This window comes from Neofelis nebulosa, chromosome 12, assembly GCF_028018385.1.
Source record: "Neofelis nebulosa isolate mNeoNeb1 chromosome 12, mNeoNeb1.pri, whole genome shotgun sequence".
Taxonomy (NCBI): Eukaryota; Metazoa; Chordata; class Mammalia; order Carnivora; family Felidae; genus Neofelis; species Neofelis nebulosa.
This window is the reverse complement of record NC_080793.1, coordinates 34,970,773-34,997,897: the sequence shown is the minus strand read 5'-3', so window position 1 is coordinate 34,997,897 and position 27,125 is coordinate 34,970,773. Positions and strand designations below refer to the sequence as shown.

Sequence of the window (27,125 nt, the reverse complement as noted above, 5' to 3'; positions counted from 1 at the left end):
TGGATTTGGACACACAGAAGAGATAGCTCTGGGGAAAAAAAATGGAATAAAAACAGGATGTGTATATATTTCTCCTGATTCCCAGAGAGCCAGAGAAAGTGACAGAGGCAAAGCATCAAGGAGTAAGAGGGAATCACACAGAAGACACATAGGACTTTCTGGAAAGGCTGTCAGAGGCAGGCCTGAAGTGGGGTTGTGGGGCTGGGAAGAAAACGAGAGATCTGTCAGCAAGGTGGCTGCCTGTGTGGGTTTTATGATAGTCATGGGCTTAATTTTATTTTATTTAAACAATTTAAAGTTTTAAAATTGGAAGTATGTATATTTATACAAAAGAAGAGGGACTAGTATATAAACCCATGGACGTATTCCCATTGCCAAATTCCATGGCCAGCATTGTTTCAGGGGCACCCCCTCTTCCAGACAGCCCAGCATCTCATCATGGATTTCAGTTTTGAAAGGAAGCTTGCTTTCCCCCATGGAATTCTAGAAGCTGTGCACAAATGACCCGCACACAAAGTCAACTCTTCACAAGCCCCCATGGGCCTCTCGTCTTCATCTGACAGAACCCACATTACCCTGGCCACAGGAGTGGAAAATTACATTGAAAGGTCCTAGAATGTGAGTCAGAAAGTACCTATGTGAGGGTCCACATTGCTAGGGTTCAAATCCTGCTGGCTCCTCCACGTATTAACTGGGTAGGCTTGGATGAGCTTCCTGATCATTCAGTGCCTCAGTTTTCTTATCTGTGAAATGGGCTGATAATAGTACCTCTGTCACAGGACTGTCAGGAGGATGAAGTTAGTTAATAAATGTGTAGCCCCTAAAGCATAGCTTGGGGCACAGTGGGCCCTTGAGAAATGTTATCTGTCCCTCTACCCACTTAGGGAACGTTAGTGAGCACTTACTGGTGCCACATGCTGGGCCAGGAGCTGGGCATGCGGAGATGCATGAGAAGGGTCTCCGTCCCCAGGGAGCTCCCCATCCAGTGGGGACACAGACCCAGGAAAAGACACTTCTAAGCAGTGGCCTGGCTGCTATGACAGTGGGCTGTGTCCCAAGCAGTTCAGCCTTCTCCATTCACAAGTGACCAGACTGAGACCCGCAGGTCCTCTGAGCCTAAGGAGCCAAGGCGCTCAGCAGCAGAGCCAGGTGGCCCAGAGGCAGTTGTTCCTGGCCAGTCCTCTTACATGAGGGTCTCAGAAGCGGGTGGGTCTGGAGGGCGGCAGGGCTATTCTGGGCAAAGGTGCTGTGCTTTGGGTCACCCTGCCAGCAGCATGGAAATGGGAGACGGGTCATGGAGTCAGGCGTGGGCAGCTGCCATGGCTACTGGTTAACCAGGTGAAGGACTTCGATTCAGCTCACTGCAGGGTCAGGGGCCAAGGGCAGCAGAGTCCCTGACACCCCGGTGCCTCACGGGGGGCCAGGCTGGCTGCCCGTGCCATGCACTGGATTGGGAAGGGCTGGCAGCAGACTCTCCAGGGACAGAGGAGCAGACAGGGTCTGGGGTCTGAGGAGGTAGAAATGGAGCCTGGGAGAGTTCCTTTTCAGCCCAACATAAGGCAAATCCCTTATCTTTGGTCAGAGCTGTGCAGAAGCGGGAAGGGGATGGAAAAGAAGATCAGTTCTCATTGAGCATGAGGCGAGCACTTGACTCTCACTGTGTCTGATCATCAGGCAGCCTGGAAAGGAGGCATTAGATCCACTTTCAGGAGGAGGAGAGTAAGGCCCAGAGAAGGCATGGCTCACCCACCATCACACGGCTGCTGGGGGGGGGCGGGGGAGGGGGCTGGGCTCGCTCTCAGGTCTGCCTGGCTCCCTGTGCTTTTCCTCTAGGCCCCGTGAGATGGAAGGGTTGGAGAGGATTCCTACCCCTGGAAGTGCTGCCCGAGTGTGGGTGTGGGGCTGGGGAACGTCCTAAAAGGCATTCAAGCATCTGAAGGGGCTGGATTCCAGAGCTTCTAGGTGACCAGGTGGGTGTCTGTGATCTTGAATGAGTGGATGAATGTTCTATCTCAGGGGTGGACAGGAGGCAGCTGTGCCATAACGCGTGTCCACCGCACCCAGCACTGCCGGTTTCTCAGTCTCCGTCCCCTCCTCCCCCTTCCTTCCTTCCTTCCTTCCTTCCTTCCTTCCTTCCTTCCTTCCTTCCTTCCTTCCTTCCTTCCTTCCTTCTTTTCATTCATTCATTCATTCATTCATTCATTCGGCACCTACTTGGATTTGTTATGTATGTACCTGTCCCAAGTCAGAAGCTGGGGGTAGGGCTGGAGTGGAAGATGGTTGGAGTTTAAAGCTGAGTGAAATGCTCCTTGCTTTGGAACAGCCCAGGCGAAAAGTGAAAGCCGAGGCCTGAAGAAGGCCCCTGCAGCAGGAAGTGATGAGTGCCAGAGAGCGATGAGGCTAAGGAGTGGGGGTGGGGGGTCCTTCCCTAAGAGGCTGGAGGGACGGACTCTGGCACCAGGGAGACGAGCCAGGGCAGGAGGCTGGTGCAACACCCCGAAGGGCAGGTGATAAGGGCTAAAGAGTTTCCAGATGACCTCACCTGCTGTTACACGTCAGAGCAAGGCCTGGTGTTTGGGAACCCCTCCGTACAAGGACAAATACTTGCAGAAGGTGCAGTGAGTCAGAGGCCTTCGGGGATGGTGCACCCCGGCCCCGGCAATCACCTCATGGTCAGGGTTTCAAACGGCTGATGGACAACCATTAGTGGGCTGTAAAATTAATTTAACAGTTATGACCAGCACTTTACAAAATGGAATGGACCAGAACAAAATGAATAGAATTGAATCAGATTAAAAATAGTAGAGGATATGAAGGGTATTGTGTTACGAAAATTTGTTCTGCATGTTTGTGCACGGCTGTGTGTACACGCACACACATGAACTGGGTCATGGCTATAGCGTGTACTTGACCACAGCTATGACTTGTAGTCAGAAAACTTAAAAACACTGAACGGGGCCAAACTCCTCATTTTGCAGAGCATGGGAGAAGAGGGTTGGTTGGAGCACTGGTTCTGTCCTGTGTTTTTTCCTCTAAACTTACCTTTCTCCCAAAGCTTAGTTTATATTCAGACCAGTTTACAAACTTGAACAGCCTCCGTATTTTTGTCTGTGCCCAGAGCTAGGGCCACATCTGCCCAGCGGTGTGCCAGGGAATGTGTAACAACTGGCTGTCTGAGAAAAATATGTACATATATTTAATATAAATTATACTGATATAATGGATGTATCACACAACTCACAGGTAATGAAATATACAATGCTCTTTATTACAGGTTCCATAGAATCAATTAATTCTTGCAGAATGCTTTTATTGATTTTTACTGAACTCTTTTATCTACAGCCAACCTGTAGTTGATGAATGAGCATAGTTTCAACATGAATGTTATTAGATATTTTTATTTACACTAATGAGTAAGACAAATGTGAAACAATGAAGGCAAGAGTTAGGTCAAAACTTCCCTCATTCATCAATCGACAGAAACTATTTCCTAGATAGGATAAGAGTTTTTGAATTCTGGGAGAATACTTCTTCAATTTTTTTTCCTGTTATTCACAGTGTAATAGCTACAAACATAGGTTTAAATGTAATCTGCATTATTAACATTTTCTCTGTCACTTTTTTAAAATGTTTATTTATTTTTGAGAGAGAGGGAGAGTGCACGCAGGGTGGGGGGCAGAGACAGAGAGGGAGAGAGAGAATCCCAAGCAAGCTCTGCACCGTCAGCGCGGAGCCTGATGCGGGGCTCGAATTCACGAACTGTGAGATCACGACCTGTGTGGAAACCAAGAGTCAGACGCTTAACCGACTGAGCCACCCAGGTGCCCCTTCTCTGTCACTTTATAGACAATCTACAAAACAATAAAGCAAGCCCTGATTTGTAGTGTCTGGCCTATTTGCATGGTGTAAATATTCCCGCTGTGGCCAGTTTCAAGGTGCATACATGAAGTCGCTGAATATGCGTGTGGAAAGAGATAACTCAGTAGCACGCCATAACATAGTTTCCATCACACACGTGCAAGAGATGTAAATAACTTCAGGAGCATAGATAATAGTATAATCATTAGAAAATGATGGGTTTTCAAGGGATACAGGAGTACTGATGCATAGGGGCACTTGTACCCCAATGTTTATAGCAGCACTCTCAACAATAGCCAAATTATGGAAAGAGCCTAAATGTCCATCAACTGATGAATGGATAAAGAAATTGTGGTTTATATCCACATTGGAGTACTACAGGGCAATGAGAAAGAACGAAATATGGCCCTTTGTAGCAACGTGGATGGAACTGGAGAGTGTGATGCTAAGTGAAATAAGCCATACAGAGAAAGACAGATACCATATGGTTTCACTCTTATGTGGATCCTGAGAAACTTAACAGAAACCCATGGGGGAGGGGAAGGGGGAAAAAAAAAAAAGAGGTTAGAGTGGGAGAGAGCCAAAGCATAAGACACTCTTAAAAACTGAGAACAAACAGGGTTGATGGGGGGGGGAGGGAGCGGAGGGTGGGTGATGGGTATTGAGGAGGGAACATTTTGGGATGAGCACTGGGTGTTGTATGGAAACCAATTTGACAATAAATTTCATATATTGAAAAAAAAAAAAGACATCACCAAAATAAAAAAAAAGAAAGTGATGGGTTTTGAATCTTTGCTACCTTTCTTTTTAGCATAACTTATTTAATTATAAGTTTATATAATTTAGTTTTTAACAATGCTGGTGTTTCACAATGGGCCTGCGAAATTCCTGATAAGGTGATTCAAGCCAGCCTGAGCACACTATTACATCTGCCTGGAACTCTCAGGCAGGATGGCAAGGAGGCTGTGCACCAGGGGATTGATGGGATTCCCAGAGGTGGGTCAGGGTGGCCCAGAAGCGGGCAGCCCAACACACAGACTACTGCATTGCTGGAGGTGTCACAAGGACAGGCAGGCACCCACACACACATCAACACATACAACATACATGCACACACACCTCTTCCTCCTTCCCTAATCCTTCTCTGTGCTGAGCACCAAGGTCCTGCAGCTGCCTGCCCACAAGGTGCCTGAACTCACTGAGTTTCACCTGAAATAGTCCTGGGCATCCTCTGACTTTTTCTGCTCACTGGCCCTCTCTGGGCTTCAGTTTCCTCAGGGAAGTTCCCTTGGAATGTTTTTTTTTTAATTTTTAAATGTTTATTTATTATTGAGAGACAGAGAGAGACAGAGCATGAGCAGGGGAGGGGCCGAGAGAGAGGGAGACACAGAATCTGAAGCAGGCTCCAGGCTCTGAGCTGTCAGCACAGAGCCCAATGTGGGGCTCAAACTCACGAATAGTGAGATCATGACCTGAGCTGAAGTCGGGCACTCAACTGACTGAGCCACCCAGGTGCCCCTGAATGTGTTGTTTTTTTTTTTTTTAATTTAAGTTCAAGTTAGTTAACTTATAGTGTAGTATTGGCTTCAGAAGTAGAATTTAGTGATTCAACACTTACATATAACACCCAGTGCTCATCCCAATAAGTGTCTTCCTTAATGCCCGTCACCCAGTTAGCCCATCCCCCACCCACCTCCCTCCATCAACCCTCAGTTTGTTCCCTGTATTTAAGAGTCTCTTAGGGTTTGCCTGCCTCTCAGCAGACATTCCTGAGCCTCTCCGTGCCAGGCGCTGGGCTGACCTTAGGAATCAGAGATGAGTCTGTGGGGTGTGAAACCTCTCCTGGCTTCAGTTCCTTGTTTTACAAAGGAGATAACACAACCTGCCTCACGAGATTCGTGCAAGGATTAGATAATCTAAAATGGCAGAATTTCTAGGCCATAGTGACACATATCAAAGTAACATCCATCAAAGAAAGCTGTTATCATATGTTTAACTTACTACTATGGAAGGATAATGTTGGGGCCAAAGGAAGCAAAAGGTTTGTGGGGCAGAGACGCCCCCCCCCACCACAGGCAGGGGATCAGTAGGGGGGTGTGGGAGACAGGAGCTGGGAATTCAGACGACCCGTCATCTAGATGCACCAGCTGTATAGCACACCTCAGATTGGCCATCATAGCATGTTATTAAGTAATTTTTTAATTAATGAAGGGCACCTGGGTGTCTCAGTTGGTTAAGTGTCTGACTTTGGCTCAGGTCATAATCTCGCAGCTCGTGAGTTGGAGCCTCACGTCAGGCTGTCTGCTATCAGCGCAGACAGAGCCTGCTTCGGATTCTCTGTCTTCTTCTCTCTCTGCCCCTCCCCCACTAGCTCGTGCACACTCTCTCTCTCTCTCTCTCTCTCTCAAAAATAAACATTTTTCAAAAAGGAATGTTTTAACTAATGAAAGATGTGTAATTTGTACCACCCCAAACCATACACGTTTTCACTTTATGCTGATTTCACACCCTTCTTTACCTCAGAATGGTGTTTTATGGCTTAGGAACTACCTTTAGTCTTTCCCTGATTACAGAGCGACCTGTTCATTCATTCAGCATGTGTTTATTGCCTCTACTTTGTGCCAGGCGCTGTTCTAAGCTCTCCAATAGACGGACACAGCTGTCAAGCCGCATATCTCTGTGTACTGCAATTCAGAAAAAATCATAAAAAGTCAGTCGAATGACCTCAAATGCCACTACCCAGAGATGACCACTCTTCCCAACTTGGGATCAAGAAAGAATTTTCTTTCACTTTATGGTATATCATAAACACATTTCCAAGGCATCATCCGTGGAAAGCAGATCTTCTGCGTTTGGGGGTTTTGTCTCGGGGCTGCCCTGTAGGTGTTGTCCACCCTTCAGCATTCCTGCCCCACCAGCCCTGGACCCACCAGGAAGCAGCATGAGTAGTAAAGACCAGGGAAGGGGCCTCAGTGGCTTTTGAACTTGGGTTGACTGCAGTATGTTTCATATGCTCACTGCAGTGGCTGCTGGAGAGGAAGTGCAGCCCAGGGTTTCCAGACTATGCAGCTGGGGCCCCTTAGAGGACAGCACTGTCCACCCTCCTGGAGCTCACCTGTTCCCAGCTGCTGCCCACTCTCCACCCCTGCCAGCAGGACGCAGACCAGGTGGTGAGTCTGCACAGGCAATCACCCATCCAGAGGAGTCTGATGGACCTGTTATACCCACACAGAAATTTCCTTTCTTTAGTAAACGCATTTTTTTTCCTTGATTAAATGAAGAAATCAAGTTTAGTCTGCACAGGCAATCACCCATCCAGAGGAGTCTGATGGACCTGTTATACCCATACAGAAATTTCCTTTCTTTAGTAAACGCATTTTTTTTCCTTGATTAAATGAAGAAATCAAGTTTAGTCTGCACAGGCAATCACCCATCCAGAGGAGTCTGATGGACCTGTTATACCCACACAGAAATTTCCTTTCTTTAGTAAACGCATTTTTTTTCCTTGATTAAATGAAGAAATCAAGTTTAGTCAGATCCCATTTTTGCTTAAAATTATGGAGGTTATAAACACGCATAGTTATGGAAGGAGAAGGGACTTTTATTTACTACTTTATACATTGGTAGACATTTTGAGTGTTTTACAATGAGCATATATTACATTTCAAACATTATACACACACAAGAGAGAGATTGACAGAGTGAGGGATAGAGAGAGAGAACGAGAGCAAGAATCTGGGCATTCTAGTACATATCTTTAGGCACCTCTCTGAGTATTTCCCTAGCTTATATTTTTCAGAAGTAGGATTCCTTAATGTGGAATTGCCGTATTTTGAAAGTTCTTCATGTATATGTTGCAAAATTAATCCTCAGAATGTTTATACCAGTTTATACTCTTACTACCAGGAAATGGATACTAACTTGTTTTAATCTTCAGTAATGCTAGGTAGTATTTTCAATAATTCTCAATTTAATAGATAAGACAACACTTTATCTTAATTTCTACTGTTATTACTAGTTGCAATTTTAAGAACTTATCATGCATTTGTATCTCTTCTTTGTTAGTGGCTTACTATTCTTTGGACATTTTTGTTCTTGTGGTGTTTCTCTTCTAGTCTCAATTTTATTTTTTTCTCTTCCTGTAGTTTGTTGGAGGGATTGAATTTTCTTTTTTTCATAGATATTCTTTAATGCACGTTTTACACTGTATTTGTATTCTTCCGGCAATTCCCTGTGTACTTTTAATATACTTACCTAGAACTGCATTTTTCTTATAAAGCCCAGAAAGAGAAAACAGGTTTCTCCATCATCCTGCTAAACAGGAGAATGTGATCCTGCTGTTCTCTCTGCATCTACACCTGGCCTCAGCTCGCCCCTTCCCCCATGGGATTTTACCTCCAAATTGGCATTTCACACATTTTGTTTCACAATAACTACTTACCTAGATATTTAACAAGATATTTTATTCATTTCTGTGTTGGCTGTTGCCTTTAAATCCTTCTTCTTCCTAGACTCCTCTTTCTTTCTTTCTTTTTTAAAGATTAATTAATTTATTAATTTTTTAAACTTACATCCAAGTTAGCATATGGTGCAACAATGATTTCAGGAGTAGATTCCTTAAGCCCCTTACCCATTTAGTCCATCCCCCTCTCCCACAGCCCCTCTAGCAACCCTCTGTTTGTTCTCTATATTTAAGAGTCTCTTATGTTTTGTCCTCCCCCCCCCCCCGTTTTTATATTATATTTGCTTCCCTTCCCTTATGTTCATCTGTTTTGTATCTTAAATTCCTCATATGAGTCAGGTCATATGACATTTGTCTTTTTCTGACTGACTAATTTTATTTAGCATAATACCCTCCAGTTCCATCCACATAGTTGCAAACGGTAAGATTTCATTCTTTTTGATTGCTGAGTAATACCCCATTGTATATATGTACCACATCTTTTTTATTCATTCTTCTGTCGATGGACATTTGGGCTCTTTCCATAATTTGGCTATTGTTGATAGTGCTGCTATAAACATTGGGGTGGATAAATACCTCATAGTGCAATTGCTGGGTCATAGGGTAGTTCTATTTTTAGTTTTTTGAGGAACTGCCATACTGTTTTCCAGAGTGGCTGTGCCAGTTTGCATTCCCACCAGCAATGCAAAAGAGATCCTCTTTCTCCTCATCCTCACCAACATCTGTTGTTGCCTGAGTTGTTAATGTTAGCCATTCTGACAGGTGTGAGGTGGTATCTCATTGTGGTTTTGATCTGTATTTCCCTGATGATGAGTGATGTTGAGCATTTTTTCATGTGTCGGTTGGCCATCTGGATGTCTTCTTTGCAAAAGTGTCTACTCATGTCTTTTGCCCATTTCTTCACTGGATTATTTTTTTTTGGGTGTTGAGTTTGGTAAGTTCTTTATAGATTTTGGATACTAGCCCTTTATCTTATATGTCATTTGCAAATATCTTCTCCCATTCTGTCAGTTGCCTTTTAGTTTTGCTGATTGTTTTCTTTGCTGTGCAGAAGCTTTTTATTTTGATGAGGTCCCAGTAGTTCATTTTTGCTTTTTTTCCCTTGCCTCCAGAGACGTGTTGAGTAAGAAGTTGCTTTGGCTGAGGTCAAAGAGGTTTTTAGCCTGCTTTCTCTTTGAGGATTTTGATGGCTTCCTGTCTTACATTGAGGTCTTTCATCCATTTTGAGTTTATTTTTGTGTATGGTGTAAGAAAGTGGTTCAGATTCATTCTTATGCATGTCGCTGTCCAGTTTTTCCAGCACCATTTGCTGAAGAGACTGTCTTTGTTCCATTGGATATTCTTTCCTGCTTTGTTAAAGACAAGTTGGCCATACGTTTGTGGGTCCATTCTGGGATCTCTATTCTGTTCCATTGATCTGAGCGTCTCTTTTTGTGCCAGTACCATACTGTTTTGATGATTACAGCTTTGTAATACATCTTGAAGTCTGGGATTGCGATGCCTCCAGCTTCGGTTGTAGAGTCCTCTTTCTTATTTCTTGAGAATTTCCTCCATTGTTTTTTTTCCAGAGAAGGTCTTTTGAGTCCTTGTGTGTCTAAGAATGTTAACTATGTGTAAAGATATATATCTATTTAAATGTACATTTACTTAGAATCCTGTGCTCAGGGATTTTTTTTTTTTTTTGCCTGCTATTGCTTTTTGCACCCCTCTATTTCCTCCTAGATTTATGCTTCTTTTTAAAATTTTTTTTTAATTTTAATTAATTTTGAGAGAGAGAGAGAGAGCACAAGTGGGAGAGAGGGGCAAAGGGGGGGAGAGAGAGTGAGAGAGAGAGAGAGAGAGAGAGAGAGAGAATCTCAAGCAGGCTCCACACTCAATGCAGAGCCCAATACAGGGCTCGATCCCATGATATTGGAATCATGACCTGAGCCAAAATCAAGGGTCCCATCTTAACCAACTGAGCCACCCAGGCGCTCCTAGATTTATGCTTCTACAGGATTTCCTGTAGCAATGACCTCAGAGAGGTTCCATATTAACTTCATCTCCTCAGGAATAAGTTCCTCTTTCTTGAATTTTTGACTCCCTTTTGTGGTGTTATCTTTCCTCAAATGTTTGATGGCTCTTGATTGTGTGCTCATCTTTGTGACTGAGCTGGCCACTGGGGTACCCACTTTGTGGAGGGTGGCTAGTCCTAAGGCTGCTGTCAGGGCAGTGGGATGGAGGTGGTACCGCTAGGTGGGGTGCCTCGGGGGCTGTCTGGAAGCTGAAGCTTCTGGTCCCTTGCAGGACCATCTGTGATCCAGAGCACTGCCCCCCCACCTCTGACCCATATACACTACTCTTGGGGACAACACCCATTGCCTCTGACTGGTCAGCAGGGGTGGGAAGACAGTTGGGTCTCTGTGAGACCCCAGTTCATCATTCCGTGGGCTGCTGACAACCCTGTCCTGTTACACTGTGAGTGTAGAACCTTTCGTTGTGTGGCCCCACAGTCTGTGGCCTCATTGACTCACTCTTTCTCTTTGTTTTAGTCCCAGTTGCTCTCCATCATTCGGGGTCTTCCCATAGTTTCTGTGCCCCCAATAGATACCCTTCTTGCTTTCAAAATCTCTGTTTTCTTTCTTTTTTTTTTTAAAAAAAATAACATCTTGGGGCACCTGGGTGGCCCAGTCATTTGGGCTTCTGACTATCGATTTCAGCTGAGATCATGATCTCACGGTTCATGGGTTCGAGCCCCGCATCAGGCTCTGTGCTGGCAGTATGGAGTCTGCTTGGGATTCTCTCTCTCCCTCTCTCTCTGCCTCTCCCCACTCATGTGTTTTCTCTCTCTCTTTCAAAATAAATAAACTTAAAAAAAATAAAAAATAACATCTTTATCATTTTGAGGGTTTCATATAGGATGGGAAGACTGATGCATGTTCTCAGTGTACCTTCCTAAAAGCAGAAGTGTGAGCTTTACAGCTTTATCACATTTCTGATGGCCTGAGTTCCTGCACCTTCTCCACCGCTTCTAGGGTCTTTCAGACCTATGGTTAGACATAACTGGGGAATACTGGGGTTTTAAAAGAACTCCGGCGTGGGGGTGTGCCCTGCTCATGGGTTCCCCAGAGGAGTGGTCTTCCCTGAGACTTCTGAGGGAAAGGCAGGAGCTGCCAGGGGAATGGGGCCTGGGAGATGGCCGACGTGCTGCAGGGGTGGGAGACAGAGTCAGCACAGGTCTGCGGGTCCCGGTGAGCACGGAGACAGGGTGTATTGGAGTTCGAGCAGCAAGAACAGAGTTTACTAGGCACTGAGTCAATGTTCTTCTCAAATTGATACTGGTTGCATAGTACATGATCATGTGATTGATCAAAGTACTTCTGAATAAAATAGAAGTCTTTTTGTTTCTGGCACCTGGGTGGCTCAGTCAGTTGAGTGTCCAACTTTGAAGCCTGCTTCGGATTCTATGTCTCTCTCTCTCTCTGCCCCTCTCCCACTTGTTGTCTCCTCTCTCTCTCTCTCTCTCTCAACAATAAATAAAAATTAAAAATAAAATAACAAATACAAAGATCAGATGATTGGGGTGCCTGGGTGAGTCAAGCATCTGACTCTTGATTTCAGCTCAGGTTGTGATCCCAGGGTTGTGAGATTGAGCCCTATGTCGGGATTCTCTCTCTCCTCTCTGTCTGGCCCTCCCCCTTCTCCCTCCACCTCTCTCTCTCTGTCTCTCTCTCTCTTTCAAAAAACAAGATAAGATGATCTTAGTGGTGAATAAGCTGAACTCCTGACAGTGATGCTCAGTGCTGATGGGTCAGTGCCTGCAGCAGTGACTGATGATGTGAATGTGTTTTTTTTGGCTGTTTTTCAGAACCAGGCAGCTAAATGGCACCTGTGTAAGCTCAGTGGACATGGAGCTCTTCCTCCATTACTCCCTCATCCCATCAGTAAGTAAAGGCAGAGGAGAGCAAGGAGCAGAGAGGAGGGGAATTGGGTCCCTCCCATACACAGACTCCCCAGAGGGCCTGAATAGGTCAGCAGAGAGACATCAATTGAATTTCTTGACTTGCTTTCTTATATTATGCACCAAAAAACAGGCAGAGGAAGGCTTTTAACGGCTGAAGAGTCAAGGACACTGGTTTTTTAGGGATTCAAAAAAGGCTCTTCTAAGGAAGCAATAACGGCTGAGGTCTGTTGGAAGATGTAGTCAAGAGCCTTTCAAGCAGAGAGGAGAGCATGTGCAAAGGCCCTGTGGAGGAGGGGAACGGAGAGTGTGAGGAGCCGAGAGGGCTGGCGTGGCTGGAGTGGAGAGCTGAGGTAGAGTTTTCTGGGAGGTGAGTGGGCCTGGGCCAGGTGGAGCCCTCTGGGGCTCTGTGTGAAGGAGTGGTGTCTGCATTCTAAGTGCAGTGGGAAGTAACTGGAGTTTTCCAGCATGGAGCTTATGTGATCAGTATTCTGTTTTGAAATGATCACTCTTGTTGCATTGTGGGGATCAAGGTGGAGGTGGGCCAGAGAGGAGATGGTTCAGATTTTAGCTCATCCTGGATGGGTGGTGGTCAGCTCAAGATGTTTGGGAGTAAGTAGGACTAGCTAATGCATTGGATAGAGTAGTTAGGGAGAGGAGGGGTTGAGGACAACGTGGGTTTCTAACTTGCATGGCCAGAAGGAAGACGGTGTCTGTCATTCACTAGTTAAGGAGAACCAGAAGAGATCTGGGTTTGGGGTGGATGAAGACAGGGGAGGGAGGCAAATCGTGAGTTCCATTTAAGACATACTGAATTTAAGAAGTGGCAACTCTGTAGTTAGATGAATAGTTGGGGAGCTCATGGACAAGGTCTGGGCTGAAGAGTCAAGCTGAGTCTTGTGGGCATTGATGGCCATTGAAAGCATGGACATGGGTGAGAGGATCTGCTAATAAGAGGAGTGATCCTTGGACTGAATGATGAGGAAATCCCGACTTTAGTGGTGGAATAAAGAATAATCCAGCAGAGGAGACTGAGAGGTAATGGAGAAAACCCAGAAAAGCACTGTTGATGGAAGCCTAGGGAACAGGGTGTTTCTCAGAGGAGGAAGTGGTCAACACTGGAATGCGGCTGAGAGATCAAGCCAGATTTGGGCTTGAAGTTTCCAATGGATTCATGGTAGTTTTCGACTTTGGCCATAGCTCTTTCCATGGATGGGAAGGAGAAGCCAGGTTAGGGGGTTGAAGAGCAATGAGAGGTGAGGAAATAGAGGCAGCAAGTGTAGACAGTTCTCAGGAAGTTTCTAGTAAAAGGAAGAGAAAAAGGGCATCAAGTGCCTGAGAATATGATTGAATTCTCAAAAAGCAAAAAGGAAAGAAGGATTCACAGTGTGACAGTTATCTCCTTTTCACAGGTGAGGAAACTGAGGCTTGGAGAAGCTGGGTCTCTCTTCTAGTCAATATGTGAGAGAGACTAAATTTGAACCTGTTCAGGGCAACACAGAGGAAAGCTCAGTACAAAGCATTCTGGAAGCTCAAGGGCATATGCAGATAGCTCCCTGACTCTGGGCTCTGAGGAGCCACAGACACTCTGAGCCCTCTGCTCACCCACACATCCTCCTTCAGGGAGGGCCCACTGACGTTCTCATCTTCTCTTCCTGTAGCTTTTCATCATTTTGGTCTTGTCCTTTCTCCAAAGACGAGAGCACCGTAAGCAGAGAGATGATACTTCTCACCTCCTGGGGAACCGCTTTGGAATCATCATGTGAGTTGAGCTAAGGCTGATCTCTACAGCTTGGGGCACCCTGTATTTGGGGCCAACACCCATTATAAGGCCAGGATAACACCCCATTACCTCCCCAGCCTTGCCTCATCTCCACCGCTCCTTCCCCTCCCTGCCTCACCCCAACCAAGCTCTGGGGGTTCAGAATTGACATCCAAGCCATTGCAGCCTCAGCACCCACGGCTGCCCAAATATGATTAAAACGTCTCAAGGAGGTTCAGCTCACTATGGAAAAGGCCTTCCCAAAGTCAGCACTATGGCTGCCTCAGGAAGCAGGAGGAAGAGAGTTCTCGGTTGGCCACAGGCAGCAGCAAACGTTCGTGCTGGCATGGCACCAGGAGGTCCCGCTGGACCAGGTGCCTTCAGGGCCGGTTTCGGGCTCTGCCATTCTGAGTCTCTGCACCCCTTCTCACATTTTTTCTTAAGCTCTAATTGCTCGTATCTATGCCCCCTCACTTTCAATGATTGATGATAATCATGATCATAACGCACATAGCAGTTATCACATGGTGACTGTGACCCAGGCACTGGACCATTTGCTTTGCCTGCATTACTTGGATGAACACTCTTGCCAGCGTAGCATGCTGGAGGTTGTTATCCTCATGTAATGGATGAACAAACTCAGGCCCAGAGAGGTTGAGTGACGTGCCCAAGTCCACACAGCTAATAGGTGACAAGAGCTTTAACTGAGGTCTGGTTCCTATTTACTCTCATTTCCCCTGCACAATAGCCTAAGCAGGCTCATGTGTGTAAACCTGTTCAAGTCTCAGCCTTGGGCTCTGGAGGAGGGAGAGGAAACCACAGTGTCAGGACCAAGGCTAGCGGTGACCTAGGGCTTCAGGGTGACAAATCCACCTGCAATGTCCAGGGACCCCCTGTACCAGTTCTGAGTAGCAGACTTATCCTGGATATCACCTGTTGGAGGGGTCAGCCTCTCCCAAACTGCCAGGTCTGAGCCACACTGGTTGGGACACAGAGGCAGACTCTGCCCTGGGCATTTGACTTGCAGGGCCTAGTGCAGGGCTTCTTAAGAAGTGGGAGTTCTGTATGGGTCATGACAAACTGCTTTGAATTCAGTTGACAATGGCACCACTCGCTTGCTCCCTGGCCACCTTCCCATCAAAACCCTGCTTTTCTGAGTAGTTCCAGCCCACCCCCCTCACTCATTAAAATCCCTCACATGTGTGTGGCATACCACCGTTTGTCAAGCAGCCCTTCATTTGCCGCCCATGGTGTCTCTGTGACATGAGCAGAGCAGGGCTTGCCATCTGTTTAAAGATACGTAAACAGTCTCACTTATTTCTGAGGCACTACAGGGAGGACTGATTGAATGCAGGTCACTTCAACAAAATGGGTGTCCACGAACATGCAGTGAGCACCTACTCTTTTCAAGGCTCTGTGCTAGGTCCCCACCCCTTGAAGCTTGTAGTTTCTGAGACAAGCAACAATGCAGAGGGGCATGCTAAAACACGGACATGCCCACTTAGTGCTTGGGGGACACAGCAAGGCAGAAGCTAGGTGGGCCTGCTGGAAGTGGTCAGAGTAATGGCAGGGGCGGGGACTTCCTGGAAGAGGTGCTCCTTGAGCTGAGCCTTGACAGTGAAGATGAGCAAGACTAAGGGGGTATGAGGTGAGATCCAGATCCTGCCTCCAGATCCCTACCTCCACGTGTAGTTCCCCAGTGCCATCCTGAGTTTTCATCAAAGCCACATCAGATGGCATTTCAATGGGAAAGTATTCTCTTCTTTCCAAATGTGATTGCTTACTTTGATGTAGACAAAGTATTTTGGTCAGAAGAAGAAACAGCTATCCTGTAAAGTTTGTTTATGTAAAAGGAAAAGAAAGGATTTTTGTAAAGTTACAGAGATTTCACAGAAACTGGCAAGGCCGGCCTCATGGTAACTGGAACTTTGAGCTGGGCATCTCTGGGAGACTGATTTTATTTGTGCCTCCTTGTGTCACAGGAGCCCCTCAGCACCACTTTACTATTGTCCTCTCTGCTGTCTGACTTTATAATATGACTTAGGATTTCTGCTTCCCTAAAATCTCCACTTGCCTCTAGCTCTGACTCTGATTCCAACTTGCCATGATTTTCCAGAACAGAATTTTAACAGCTAACTGGCTCATGTCCTCAGGGTGTGAAACCCTTATAGGAGACCGGGCGTCTGATTGGCCCATCCAAAGTCAGGTGGTCACCCCTGGTCCAATCAGCTGTGGCCAGGAAGGGACGCTTGGGTGGAACCAGCACAGCCAATGAGTCCCAGACCTTCCCAGGGATATTGGAACTCTCACAGGGGCCGGGTATGGGGCAGGCTCCCCAAGCCTGTCTAGGACATACTCCTCATTTTGATCTCTGGAGACATACTGCTTGTGTCTCGCGTAAATGAAACCCATCCCATTTTTTTTGTTGTCATGGCTATTGGTGTCCTTGCTTGTGTCCCCCTCCCCACACCCTTTCCCCTAAGGCTCCTCAAGGGCAAAGATTTTTTGTCTTCCTCACCTCAGTACTCTGAATCCATGCCTACCCCTAGAATTGGCACCGAGGGCCTCAGACAATGTCAGCTGAAGTGAACAATTTGCTACCCGATAATCCCGCCTCAGGGTGGGGTTGCTATTTTGGAGGCTATTGGTGGGAATGAGCCACTGTCTGGCCTCACAAGCTGTTTCTCTTGTTCACAGACCTCTGGACTTTGTGGGCACCTTTAGTAACCGATGGTCTTATGGAATCGCCTTTGGGGCCACTGCCAATAAAGTCATGTTCTTGTTCTCAGAAGGGTACCAGCCCTTACATATCCCTCAGTGGGCACAAGGTAAGGGCTGCCTCATACCTGCTGGGAATTTTGTCATGGCAAGTCTTGCTCTCAGAGACTGCCTGGCCGGGGTTCCCTGGGATCAGGAAATAAACTTTGTGAGCAGTCAGTGTTCCCCACCTGTTACTTGCCCCAGGAAAATGCCTAACCCACCAGGTCTCAAAGCTTATTTATGGGGCTTTCCCCCAGTGAGATTCAGAGCTCCTTTAGACTTAGAACAAAGGCTCAGAAAGTAGGTTCACCATCACCTACCCCAAAAATCTCTCCTAAGTCTTAGTCATTGCTGCCTTCTTGATATCAACAAGCCCTAGGATTCCTCCTCGCAGAACAATGCTTACTTCTTTGTCCCTTGGCCTGAGGTCTCATCATTCCCCATGACTCATGTTCTCCCTGAAGGATCAACTCTAATTTACAGATTCAGCCATCCTAATACAATGACTCCAAACCTCTCTGTCCAGCCCGGCTCTCTCTCAGGGCCTCCAGAGCTATATGATCAAATACCTACCAATGCCTCATTAGTCTTTAGGGAAATGCAAATTAAAACTGAAATGATATACCACCACATACCTCTTTAATGTATACAATTTGATAAATTTTGACAAATGTTTATATCCATGAAATCATTACCGCAATCAAGATAAGGAGCCCCTTAAGTCTCCTTGTCCCCTTTTGTAATCTCTCCTTCCCACTACCCTCATCACTGATCTTTTTCCAGAATTTTATATAAATGGGATCATACAGAATGTACGTGTGTGTGTGTGTGTGTGTGTGTGTGTGTGTACGGGTATGACCTTCTTTCACACAGCGTAGTTATTTTGAGATTCATACATATTTAACGTGTGCCAGAAATTCATTCTTTTTTGCTTCTGCGTGGCACTCCACTATATGGAGAAATCAGAATTTGTGTAGCATTCATCTCTTGATGGACATTTGATTTATTTGCAGATTTTGGCTACTGCAAATAAAGCTGCTATGAACATTTGTGTACAAATCTTTGTGTGTAGCTGTGCTTCCATTTTTCCTGGGTAAGTGCCTATGAGTGGAATGGCTGGATCGTACACATCAAGTAGTAGATCATACTTAAAAAAAATTTTTTTAATGTTTATTTATATTTTGAGAGAGAGACAGAGACAGACCACGAGCAGGGGAAGGGCAGACCACGAGCAGGGAGAGGGAGACACAGAACCCAAAGCAGGCTCCAGGCTCTGAGCTGTCAGCACAGAGCCCAATGCGGGGCTCAAACTCAGAACTGTGAGATCACGACCTGAGTGGAAGTTGGACGCTTAACCGACTAAGCCACCCAGGCGCCCCCTAGATCATACTTTTTAAAGAAATTGTCAAACTGTTTTCCAAAGTAATGGTTCCATTTTAGATTAACACCATCACTTATGTGAGACTTCCCGTTTTTCTCTCTCCTTAGGAACACGTGGTCAGTCTTTTTATTTTTTACTTACATTTTTGTTGTTGTCAGTCTCTCTAACATTTTTTTTAATTTGAGTAGAGTTAACATGCAATGTTAAATTAGCTTGAGGTGTTCAAGACAGTGATTCAACATCTCTCTGTTATGCTCTGCTCACCGCAAATGTGGAGGTGTAATTTGTCACTGTACAACACTATTATAATATCACTGACTATATTCCCTATGCTGTGCCTTTTTGTTCCTATGACTTATTCATTCCCATACTGACAGCCTGGAAGTCCCTTTTACCCATTTTGTCCATCCCTCCACCCCACCCCCCTCTGGCAGCCATCAGTTTGTTCTCTGTAAATATAGGTCTGATGCTGTTTGTTGAAGAAATAATACATGTTGGTGAGGATGTAGAGAAAAAAGGACTCTCATTCACTGTTGATAGGAATGCAAACTGGTATAGCTACTGTGGAAAACGGTATAGAGGTTCCTAAAAAATTAAAAATAGAACTACCATATGACCCAGTAATCCCATTACTAGGTATTTACCCAAAGAAAATGAAAATATTGGGGCACCTGGATTGGTGAGTTGAGCATCTGACTCTTGATTTTGGCTCAGGTTGTGATCCCAGAGTTGTGATATCAAGCCCTGCCATCAGGCTCTGCACGGAGCATGGAGCCTGCTTGAGATTCTCTCTCACCCCCCCTCAGACCCTCTTCCCTGCTCACACTTTCTCTCTCTAAAATAAAACAAAAAATCTAAACACTAATTTGAAAAAATGTAAGCACTCTATGTTTATTGCAATATTATTTACAGTAGCCAAAAATATAAGCAACCTAAGTGTCCATTGATAGAGGAATGGATAAAGAAGATGTTATACACACACACACACACACACACACACACACACACACAATGGAATATTACTCAGCCATAAAAAGAATGAAATCTTGCCATTTGCAACAACATGGATGGATCTAGAGGGTATTTATTCTAAGTGAAATAGGTCAGAGGAAAACAAACACCATATCATTTCACCCATATGTAGAATCTAAATACCAAATGAGTAGACAAAGTCTTTTTAATCTTAGCCATTTTAAGAGGTATGTAGTGATTTATCGTGGTTTTAATTTGCATTTTCATGACTGGTAATGCTGATCATATTTTGATGTGCTTTTTGCTATCCCTATAGCTCTTTGGTGACATGTCCAAATCACTTTCCTTATTTATAAAAATTAGGTTTTTTATTTTCTTCTGAGTTTTGATAGTTCTTTAATCTGTACACGAGTCCTTTATCGGACGTGAGAATTGCATTTGCTCCTAGTGTGTAGCTTGTTTTTTCATTCTACCAACAATTTCTTTTGAAAAGTTGCCTTAAAATTTTGATGAAACCTAATTTATTCATTTTATTTTATGGCTCATGCTTATGGTGTCATAGAAGAAATCTTTGCCTAATACAAGATCACTTAGATTTTCTCCTATGTTTTTTCTAGAAATTTTATAGTCTTACGATATTTTGCTTTTAGGTCTGTAATACATTTTGAGTTAATTTTTTGCATATAGTGTGAGGTATAGATTGAAGTTTTTTGTTTTTGTTTTTGTTTTTGTTTTTGCCTTTGGTTTTCCATTTTTTCCAGCACTGCTTATTTCAGAAACTTGTCCTTTGCCCACAAAATTGCCTTTGGACCCTTGTCAGCGTCGATTGGCTCCATAAGTACAGGTCTGTTTCTGGACTCTGTTCTGGACCCTGATCTGCAGTGTGTGAGGGTTCTAATTTCTGCACATCCTCACACACTATTTTCTATTTTGAAAACAGTTATAGCCATCTTAGTACAGGTGAAGTAGTATCTAATTACTGTCTTGATTTGCATTTCCCTAAAGACTAATGCTATTGAGCATCTGGCTGGGTCAGAATATCACTTCTTGGTTCGTGGCTCTAGATTCCTCTCTTTTGTTTCCACGAAGTGATTATATAGATGTATCCTCCTAACATCCTCATACTTTCCGAGTCTGCCCCTTGCCTCTGCTTTTTGTCTGGACCCCCTGTTTCCCAGCTCCTAGTGTTCCTGTCCTTGTCATCTTGGAGTCTTCCTGTCTGCGTCCACGGGGGGCTCGATCCGGGTATTGCAGCTTTGGTCTCTTGTATCTCCTGGCAGTTTGGGGTTCTTCTGTTCTTGGGCCTTCCTCCGCTTCCTCCTACTTCAGGTGTTGATACCAAATGGTCTCGAGACCTGACTTTGTTGTAGATGCTGTCTGCAGGTGTGGGTTGTGCCATTCTAGTTGCTCTGTCTGCTTCTAGGGCAGAGGCGCTTCTGGCAGATTACAAAATGATACTTCCAACCTCACAGGAAGCCTCATGGCTTCCATCCTCACAGAAAGTATTCCTTCTATGTCGTCCTTCCCTGCCAGCCTCCCACCCCTCACGGTCACATAAATACTCACCAGCCCCAACCAGCCATTTCCCATCCTCTGAGTGAGGAACGCCCTCCCTTCCCTTCTTTTCTCCATCTTACAAACTCCTGCTTATACTTCCTGGCCTTGTTGTATGTCACCACTTCCCTTCCCCGACCCAGACCCCAGGTGAAGTCAGTGGCTTCCTCTCCTTATCCCCACAGCAGATTGAATATGCCTCTGTTAACGTATTGCTCACCTTCCTCCCTGTCTTCTCTACTGGACTGTAAACACCTCAGAAAGCAAGAGACTTCTTCATTCCAACTGCAGCCTTAGTGCCTGGCCCCAGACCCAGCTCAAAGCAGGCACTTTGTAAAGATCCTCTTGCATGAGTAGGTTTTCCTGGATCTTATTAGATCCTCTGAGAGCTAGTCAGTGGCAGAATGAACCTTATCACTGCCTTGTTTACAGAGTATGTGATAGTTATAAGTTTTGTACACACACACACACACACACCCACACACACATCACCACTCTTCATGTTGCTATGGTGGCCTTAGTCTCAGTGATTGCTGTTTGTCCACTTATGGGGCCTGTCTCTGCACATCACAGTGTGAGCTAGCCAAGGGCAGGGACCAAATCTTCTTCATCTCAATAGTTAGCCAGGGCCTGGTGTGGAACAGGTCCCAGGAAGGGTCTGTTGCAAGAATAAAAGACATTCGTCCATTCCTCTTTACCGAGCTGGGGCTTGTCCACTCACCTCCTTGGGACCTGAGACCTGTGACAGGAAGTGGGCGTAAAGCCCTGTATCTTTGTTGCAACACCCCTGAGCCTGTGAGAAGAGAGCTCACAGGATCTCTGGCCCTGTCTCCCCCAGCCTTTGTGCTTCTGATTGGAGGCATGGAAGTCGGCCTGTCTCACTTCCCCTTCTTTGCCTGCCTCTCATCGGAGTTCCGGCTGGTCAGCTCCATCCTTGGCTTCAGCTACTCTCTGATCTGGTAAGACGGACGCTGCGTGTCTGCCCTCCTGTGACTCCTTTGCCGTGGCTGCACTCTGGACAAAGGGCTGGAGGTGACCCGAGAGCTCCCCTTGGAGGGCAACTTTGCCTAGAACTGAGGCCCAGGATGGGCAGGTGGAGTGACTGGTCCCAGATCCCACAGTGGCCTCTCCCTGGGACTGCATGTAAGGCTGCAGGAGGTCAGGCATTCTTTCTGCTTCACAGGCCGCTCGCGGTTAGAATATTCCAGGAGTCGGGGATGTAGAAAACTTCTTTTCTGTCAACTGCCAATGGTCCCACTGGGGAATGTAGGAGACCCATTTGGACGCTTCTTCTCTGTGCTGTCATGTCTCCCCTGGGAGCCCAGGAGAAAATCCATGTGCCTTAACTTGGCATTTGGGGCCACTGCAGTCTGGCCTCCCCTGTCTGTCCATCCCTAACAGTCTCTAGCACACACCTCCAGTCACACCAGACTCCTGCGTTCCTTCATCCACCTGCTTATTCGCTCAGCAAACATGCTGTTATATCCCTGCTATGGGCCAGGGAGTACACTGGAGAACAAGATGGACTCTTGTGGATCATGCATTCTGGCCTCTTTGTCTATATGTTGTTATTCTCCCCTGGGGGTTATCTTCCCTGACTTGGTCCATTGATAGATCCATGCTCATCCTTCATGGATCACCAACCCCAAGATGGAGAACTTCTTGACCCTCCTGTTGATTTCTGTGCTCTCAGCACTGACCCCAGATCCAGCATGGAACCGGTCCCAGGAATCCTTGCTGACTGAGCCCTCCCACGAGCACTCTGCTTTCTAGCCCCTGTCCCCCTTACTGAGCTGGCTCTCCTGCTGCAGTACTTTGTGTGAGGCAGGGGTCCTCAGGCCCAGTGTGTGGGCCACTGGAGGGGGGCTCACCAGCACCTGACACACCATGGCTACCATTCCTAAGTTTGTAAACAACTTGCTTTATAAAATTAAAAGAGAGGGTATCCGGGGTTAGACCTGGGGTAATACCATCTTTCGGCCTCTGACAAACCTTTGACCTGGGGAGGAATGGGTGGTGGGAATCACTCAGCAGCTTGTGCATCTTGGGAGATGAATCAAGCTTGACTATGGCCAGGAGTGTGTGTCTCACGGGACTAAAGCCTTGAGGCTCATTCCTCAGGGCATTGTTTCCAGACAAGGCCAGTCCCACCAGAAGGAGCGTCAACACCAGTCAGGAGACCTGAGCCTTGGTCCTCGCTCTGGGTGTGACTCTGGACAAATTCCTTTCCCTCTCTGGGGTCTGGTGAGGGCAGGGAGGAGGAGATCACTCAGGGTCTTTGTGCTCTGCTGCATGGATTCCAGCATTATGTCCTATACAAGGACATGTTAAGTGTATTTGGTGCATGCACTTTGGCACAAATAGGGTGCTCAGTCTGGGTGGGGTGTACACAGAGGCCTGGCAACCAGTCCTCCCAAGGAGTAAGGAAAGAGGAAGTAGCTGCAGGCTGATGGGATCTGGGCTTCTTCCCAGGGACTGGGAGGGACTACAGTGCTCCAAGCCTTGTTTTTGTCCTACAGGTTTGCTGTCACCATCCTTTACATCATACAGTGTCCCCATGGGCAGGTGAGTCCCTGCTGAACTATGTTTAGAGCATTCAGTCCTATCACCACGACCAGTTTGCTGCGTGACATTGGACAAGCCTCTGCCACTCTCTGGGCCTCAGCTCCTTCATATGACCGAAAGGAGAGCTGGAGCCATTCATGATGCTTCCATTTGTATAGCATCTTATGTTCATCAGGATGCTCATTCACAGACAGATGTTCTCTCAGTTGATGTTCACAGCAGCCCCTTGAGGTAGGGAACCTCTCAGCAGATCTATTCTACAGGTGAGGAAACTGAGGCCCAAGTTTATTAAGTAACTCTTAAGAAATAACAGATTTGAGAGTTGACACCAGGTCTGGTTGACTACAAAGTTCATTTCTTTTTTTTTTTTTAATTTTTTTAAGTTTGTTCATTTATTTTGAGAGAGAGAGAGAGGGAGGGAGGGGCAGAGAGAGAATCCCAAGCAGGCTCCACACTGTCAGTGCAGAGTGCTATGTCGGGCTTGAACTCACAAACTGCGAGATCATGACCTGAGCCGAAATCAAGAGTCACATGTCTAGCTGACTGAGCCATGCAGGCACCCCTAATTTTCTTTAATGTTTTCTTTAATGTTTAATGAGGGGCATAGAGAGAGGGAGACACAGAATCTGAAGCAGGTTGCAGGCTGCCAGCTGTCAGCACAGAGCCCGACACAGGGCTCGAACTCACAAACCATGAGATCGTGACCTAACTGAAGTTGGACGCTTAACCAACTGAGGCACCCAGACACCCTCCAAAGCTCATTTCTTTCCACTCCTTCATGTAGCTTAAGTTTCTCTGTCTATAAAATGGAAGTCTCAGACTGGATGAACATTCCAGCTTTATCATGCATTGTCCTCAGAATTGGGGGAAACTATTTCATCCGTTTAACCTTGTACACCAGAAAAAGGAAAAAGATGAAAGACTGAGTCACACTGCATCTATAAGGGTTACTGGGCAGGTAGGGGGAGCATCAGGAGGTCACCTGGGCCAGGAGCCTTGCCAAAACCTCTCCCAGACTTGAGTAACCTTGGAGGATTACAGGGCGTGATGGAGAGTGGGGGAGCTGGACTGGAAAATGAACTTGGGGGCTGGGACTTCTCTCTGCATCTCTGGGCTGGGATTAAGAACATTCTGGCATACCTCTACCCAAAAAGATGCCCTCCTTCACTCTGCTCACAGTGCCTGAAATTCCAGATCACAGGCATTTTCTTTGGTGTCTTGGAGAGCTTCCAGTCTTCCTGGGGTTCTTTTGAACTTCAGAACATTCATGGTTAATTGAAAGAGAGGGCAGGGCCTCACTTCTGTGCTCAGAATCACTAATGTTAAGAACCACAGTGTGCTGGGTGTTCTAGGCTCAGTCCCCCAAATTAACTACTGCATAGTTCAAGGTGCTTAAAGGCACTTTGAAGGGTGTTAGTACCTCCACAGTTCACTGGTAAGAAAGTGAGACTCAGGGGCTAACGGGACTTACTAGTTAAAAATCATGGAACTGGAACCCAGACTAAGGTAATAATAAAGATTTCACTTCATGTTCTCAAATGAAGAATGTTCATGGGAACATTAGATATAAAAATGAGATGTTGAACAGGCTAAAATGTCCTAATATTAGGAGAGACTCTAAAGTTGATTCATCTAAATAGTGTACTGTTATGCAGCATTAAAAGTGATGTTTGTGAATAATTCATAACCACATGGGGAGATGATTATGATCTAGACAGACCTATGTATTTGGTATAATATCAATTTATAACAGATAGAGATTAAGGGTAGATACAGAGGAAAGACACTGGATAATTGGCAGTGGCGATATCTGATGTTTAAGTGGTGAACATATATTGGAGAGGAAGATGAAGGGGAGATATGAGCCCCCACATCTCAGCATGTCTGTGTCCCACACCCAAACATCACAACATCAAAACCCTACTCCCCATGGGGGCAAGTACTCTGGAAACATAAAAAACATGAAACCAACTAGTAAATTGTGAAAAATAAGTTACAATATTGTCTTAAAACAGTGAAAAAACCCGCTTTTTTTTTCATTAAAATGGAACTAAAATCATAGAAAAACTATGAGCACCATTTTGAGAGACCCGTATTCCCAGGAACTTGTGTTGCTGCCAACATGATGGCAGTTATGGGACCCCCTTCCCCCTTCTTTCCTCCCTTCCTCCCTCCCTTCCTCCCTCCCTTCCTCCCTCCCTTCCTCCCTCCCTTCCTTCCTCCCTTCCTTCCTCCCTTCTTTCCTCCCTCCCTCCCTCTCTTCCTTCCTTCCTCCCTTCTTTCCTCCCTCCCTTCTTTCCTCCCTCCCTTCCTCCCTCCCTCCCTCCCTTCCTTCCTCCCTTCTTTCCTCCCTCCCTCCCTTCCTTCCTTCCTCCCTTCTTTCCTCCCTTCCTTCCTTCCTTCCTTCCTTCCTTCCTTCCTTCCTCCTTCCTTCCTTCCTCCCTCCCTCCCTTCCTCCCTTCTTTCCTCCCTCCCTCCCTTCCTTTCTCTCTTCTTTCCTCCCTCCCTCCCTCCCTCCCTCCCTCCCTTCCTTCCTCCCTCCCTTCCTTCCTCCCTTCTTTCCTCCCTTCCTCCCTCCCTCCCTTCCTTCTTCCCTTCCTCCCTCCCTTCCTCCCTCCCTTCCTCCCTCCCTTCCTTCCTCCCTTCTTTCCTTCTTTCCTTCCTTCCTTCCTTCCTTCCTTCCTTCCTTCCTCCCTTCCTTCTTTCCTCTCTCCCTCCCTCCCTTCCTTCCTACCTCCCTTCCTTCCTTCCTCCTTTCCTCCCTTCCTTCCTTCCTTCCTTCCTTCCTTCCTTCCTTCCTTCCTTCCTCCCTTCTTTCCTCCCTCCCTTCCTCCCTCCCTTCCTTCCTCCCCTCTTTCCTTCCTTCCTTCCTTCCTTCCTTCCTTCCTTCCTTCCTTCCTCCCTCCCTCCCTCCCTTCCTCCCTCCCTCCCTTCCTCCCTTCTTTCCTCCCTCCCTCCCTTCCTTCCTCCCTCCCTCCCTCCCTTTCTTCCTCCCATCTTTCCTCCCTCCCTTCCTTCCTTCCTCCCTTCTTTCCTCCCTCCCTTCCTCCCTTCTTTCCTTCCTTCCTTCCTTCCTTCCTTCCTTCCTTCCTTCCTTCCTTCTTTCCTTCCTCTCTGTTTCTCCTTCTCTCCACATGTCTCTCCCTCTCTCTCATCTCCAACCCTCTGCTCTGTCTCCCCTCCTCACCCCTCTTTCTCTCCTTCTCTCTGTCGTATATATTTTCCAAAAGCATCATTTAATAACTAATCAGAAAAAGCTGTGAAAGCCCTTCTTGTAAAACAAAATGGGTTGCTAGAGGGGTTGTGGGCAGGGTGATCGTCTAAATGGGTAAGGGGCATTAAGGAGTCTACTCCTGAAATCATTCTTGCACCATATGCTAACTTGGATGTAAATTAAACAATAAATAAATTTTTAAAAAATGGAGGCACTGGGATTCACATCCAGGGCTGCTGGACTCTAGGCCCACTGCTCAGGCGGGGGTGTGGGGCTGGGGGAGCAGAACATCGATCATTGACCGCCAAGCCCTGGGAAGGTGGGCTTGGTGAGAGTGGGCCCGGCAGACAGATTCCTGTCCACAGCTTCCCGGGCAGCCTGGCCCTGCCCCGCCTGGAGCCCGGGCTCCATGCTCTGCTTCTGTTGCAGTTTTTGGGGAAGTACGAGACCGTCATGTTCTACTGGCCGTCACTGCTGTGCCTGGCCTTCCTGCTGGGCCGCTTCCTTCACATGTTTGTCAAGTCGCTGAGAGTCCACCTGGGCTGGGAGCTGCAGATGGTGAGTACTGAGTATGAGCACCGTATGTGCACTGGCAGGTCTAGTCTTCATAGCAGCCGTGTGAGGCAGGCGCTATTTTTACTTCTCCCATTCTGCATG

The 27,125-nt window shown here is 46.4% G+C and overlaps 1 protein-coding gene across 2 annotated transcripts in view; it reads left to right on the top strand.

Moving 5' to 3' along the window:
* LOC131491652 (stimulated by retinoic acid gene 6 protein-like) overlaps window positions 1-27,125 on the top strand; it is a 64,129-nt gene that overhangs the window by 13,866 nt on the left and 23,138 nt on the right. Inside the window, exons 2-8 of one of the 2 annotated variants that reach the window (XM_058694844.1) lie at window positions 1,834-1,970; window positions 12,168-12,243; window positions 13,922-14,022; window positions 16,720-16,850; window positions 21,528-21,648; window positions 23,209-23,254; window positions 26,898-27,026. In XM_058694844.1, coding sequence (XP_058550827.1) covers window positions 12,208-12,243; window positions 13,922-14,022; window positions 16,720-16,850; window positions 21,528-21,648; window positions 23,209-23,254; window positions 26,898-27,026 — 564 coding nt within the window. In that variant the 5' untranslated portion in view covers window positions 1,834-1,970; window positions 12,168-12,207. The remainder of the gene's footprint in view (window positions 1-1,833; window positions 1,971-12,167; window positions 12,244-13,921; window positions 14,023-16,719; window positions 16,851-21,527; window positions 21,649-23,208; window positions 23,255-26,897; window positions 27,027-27,125) is intronic. The other variant, XM_058694843.1, reaches the window with a different exon arrangement.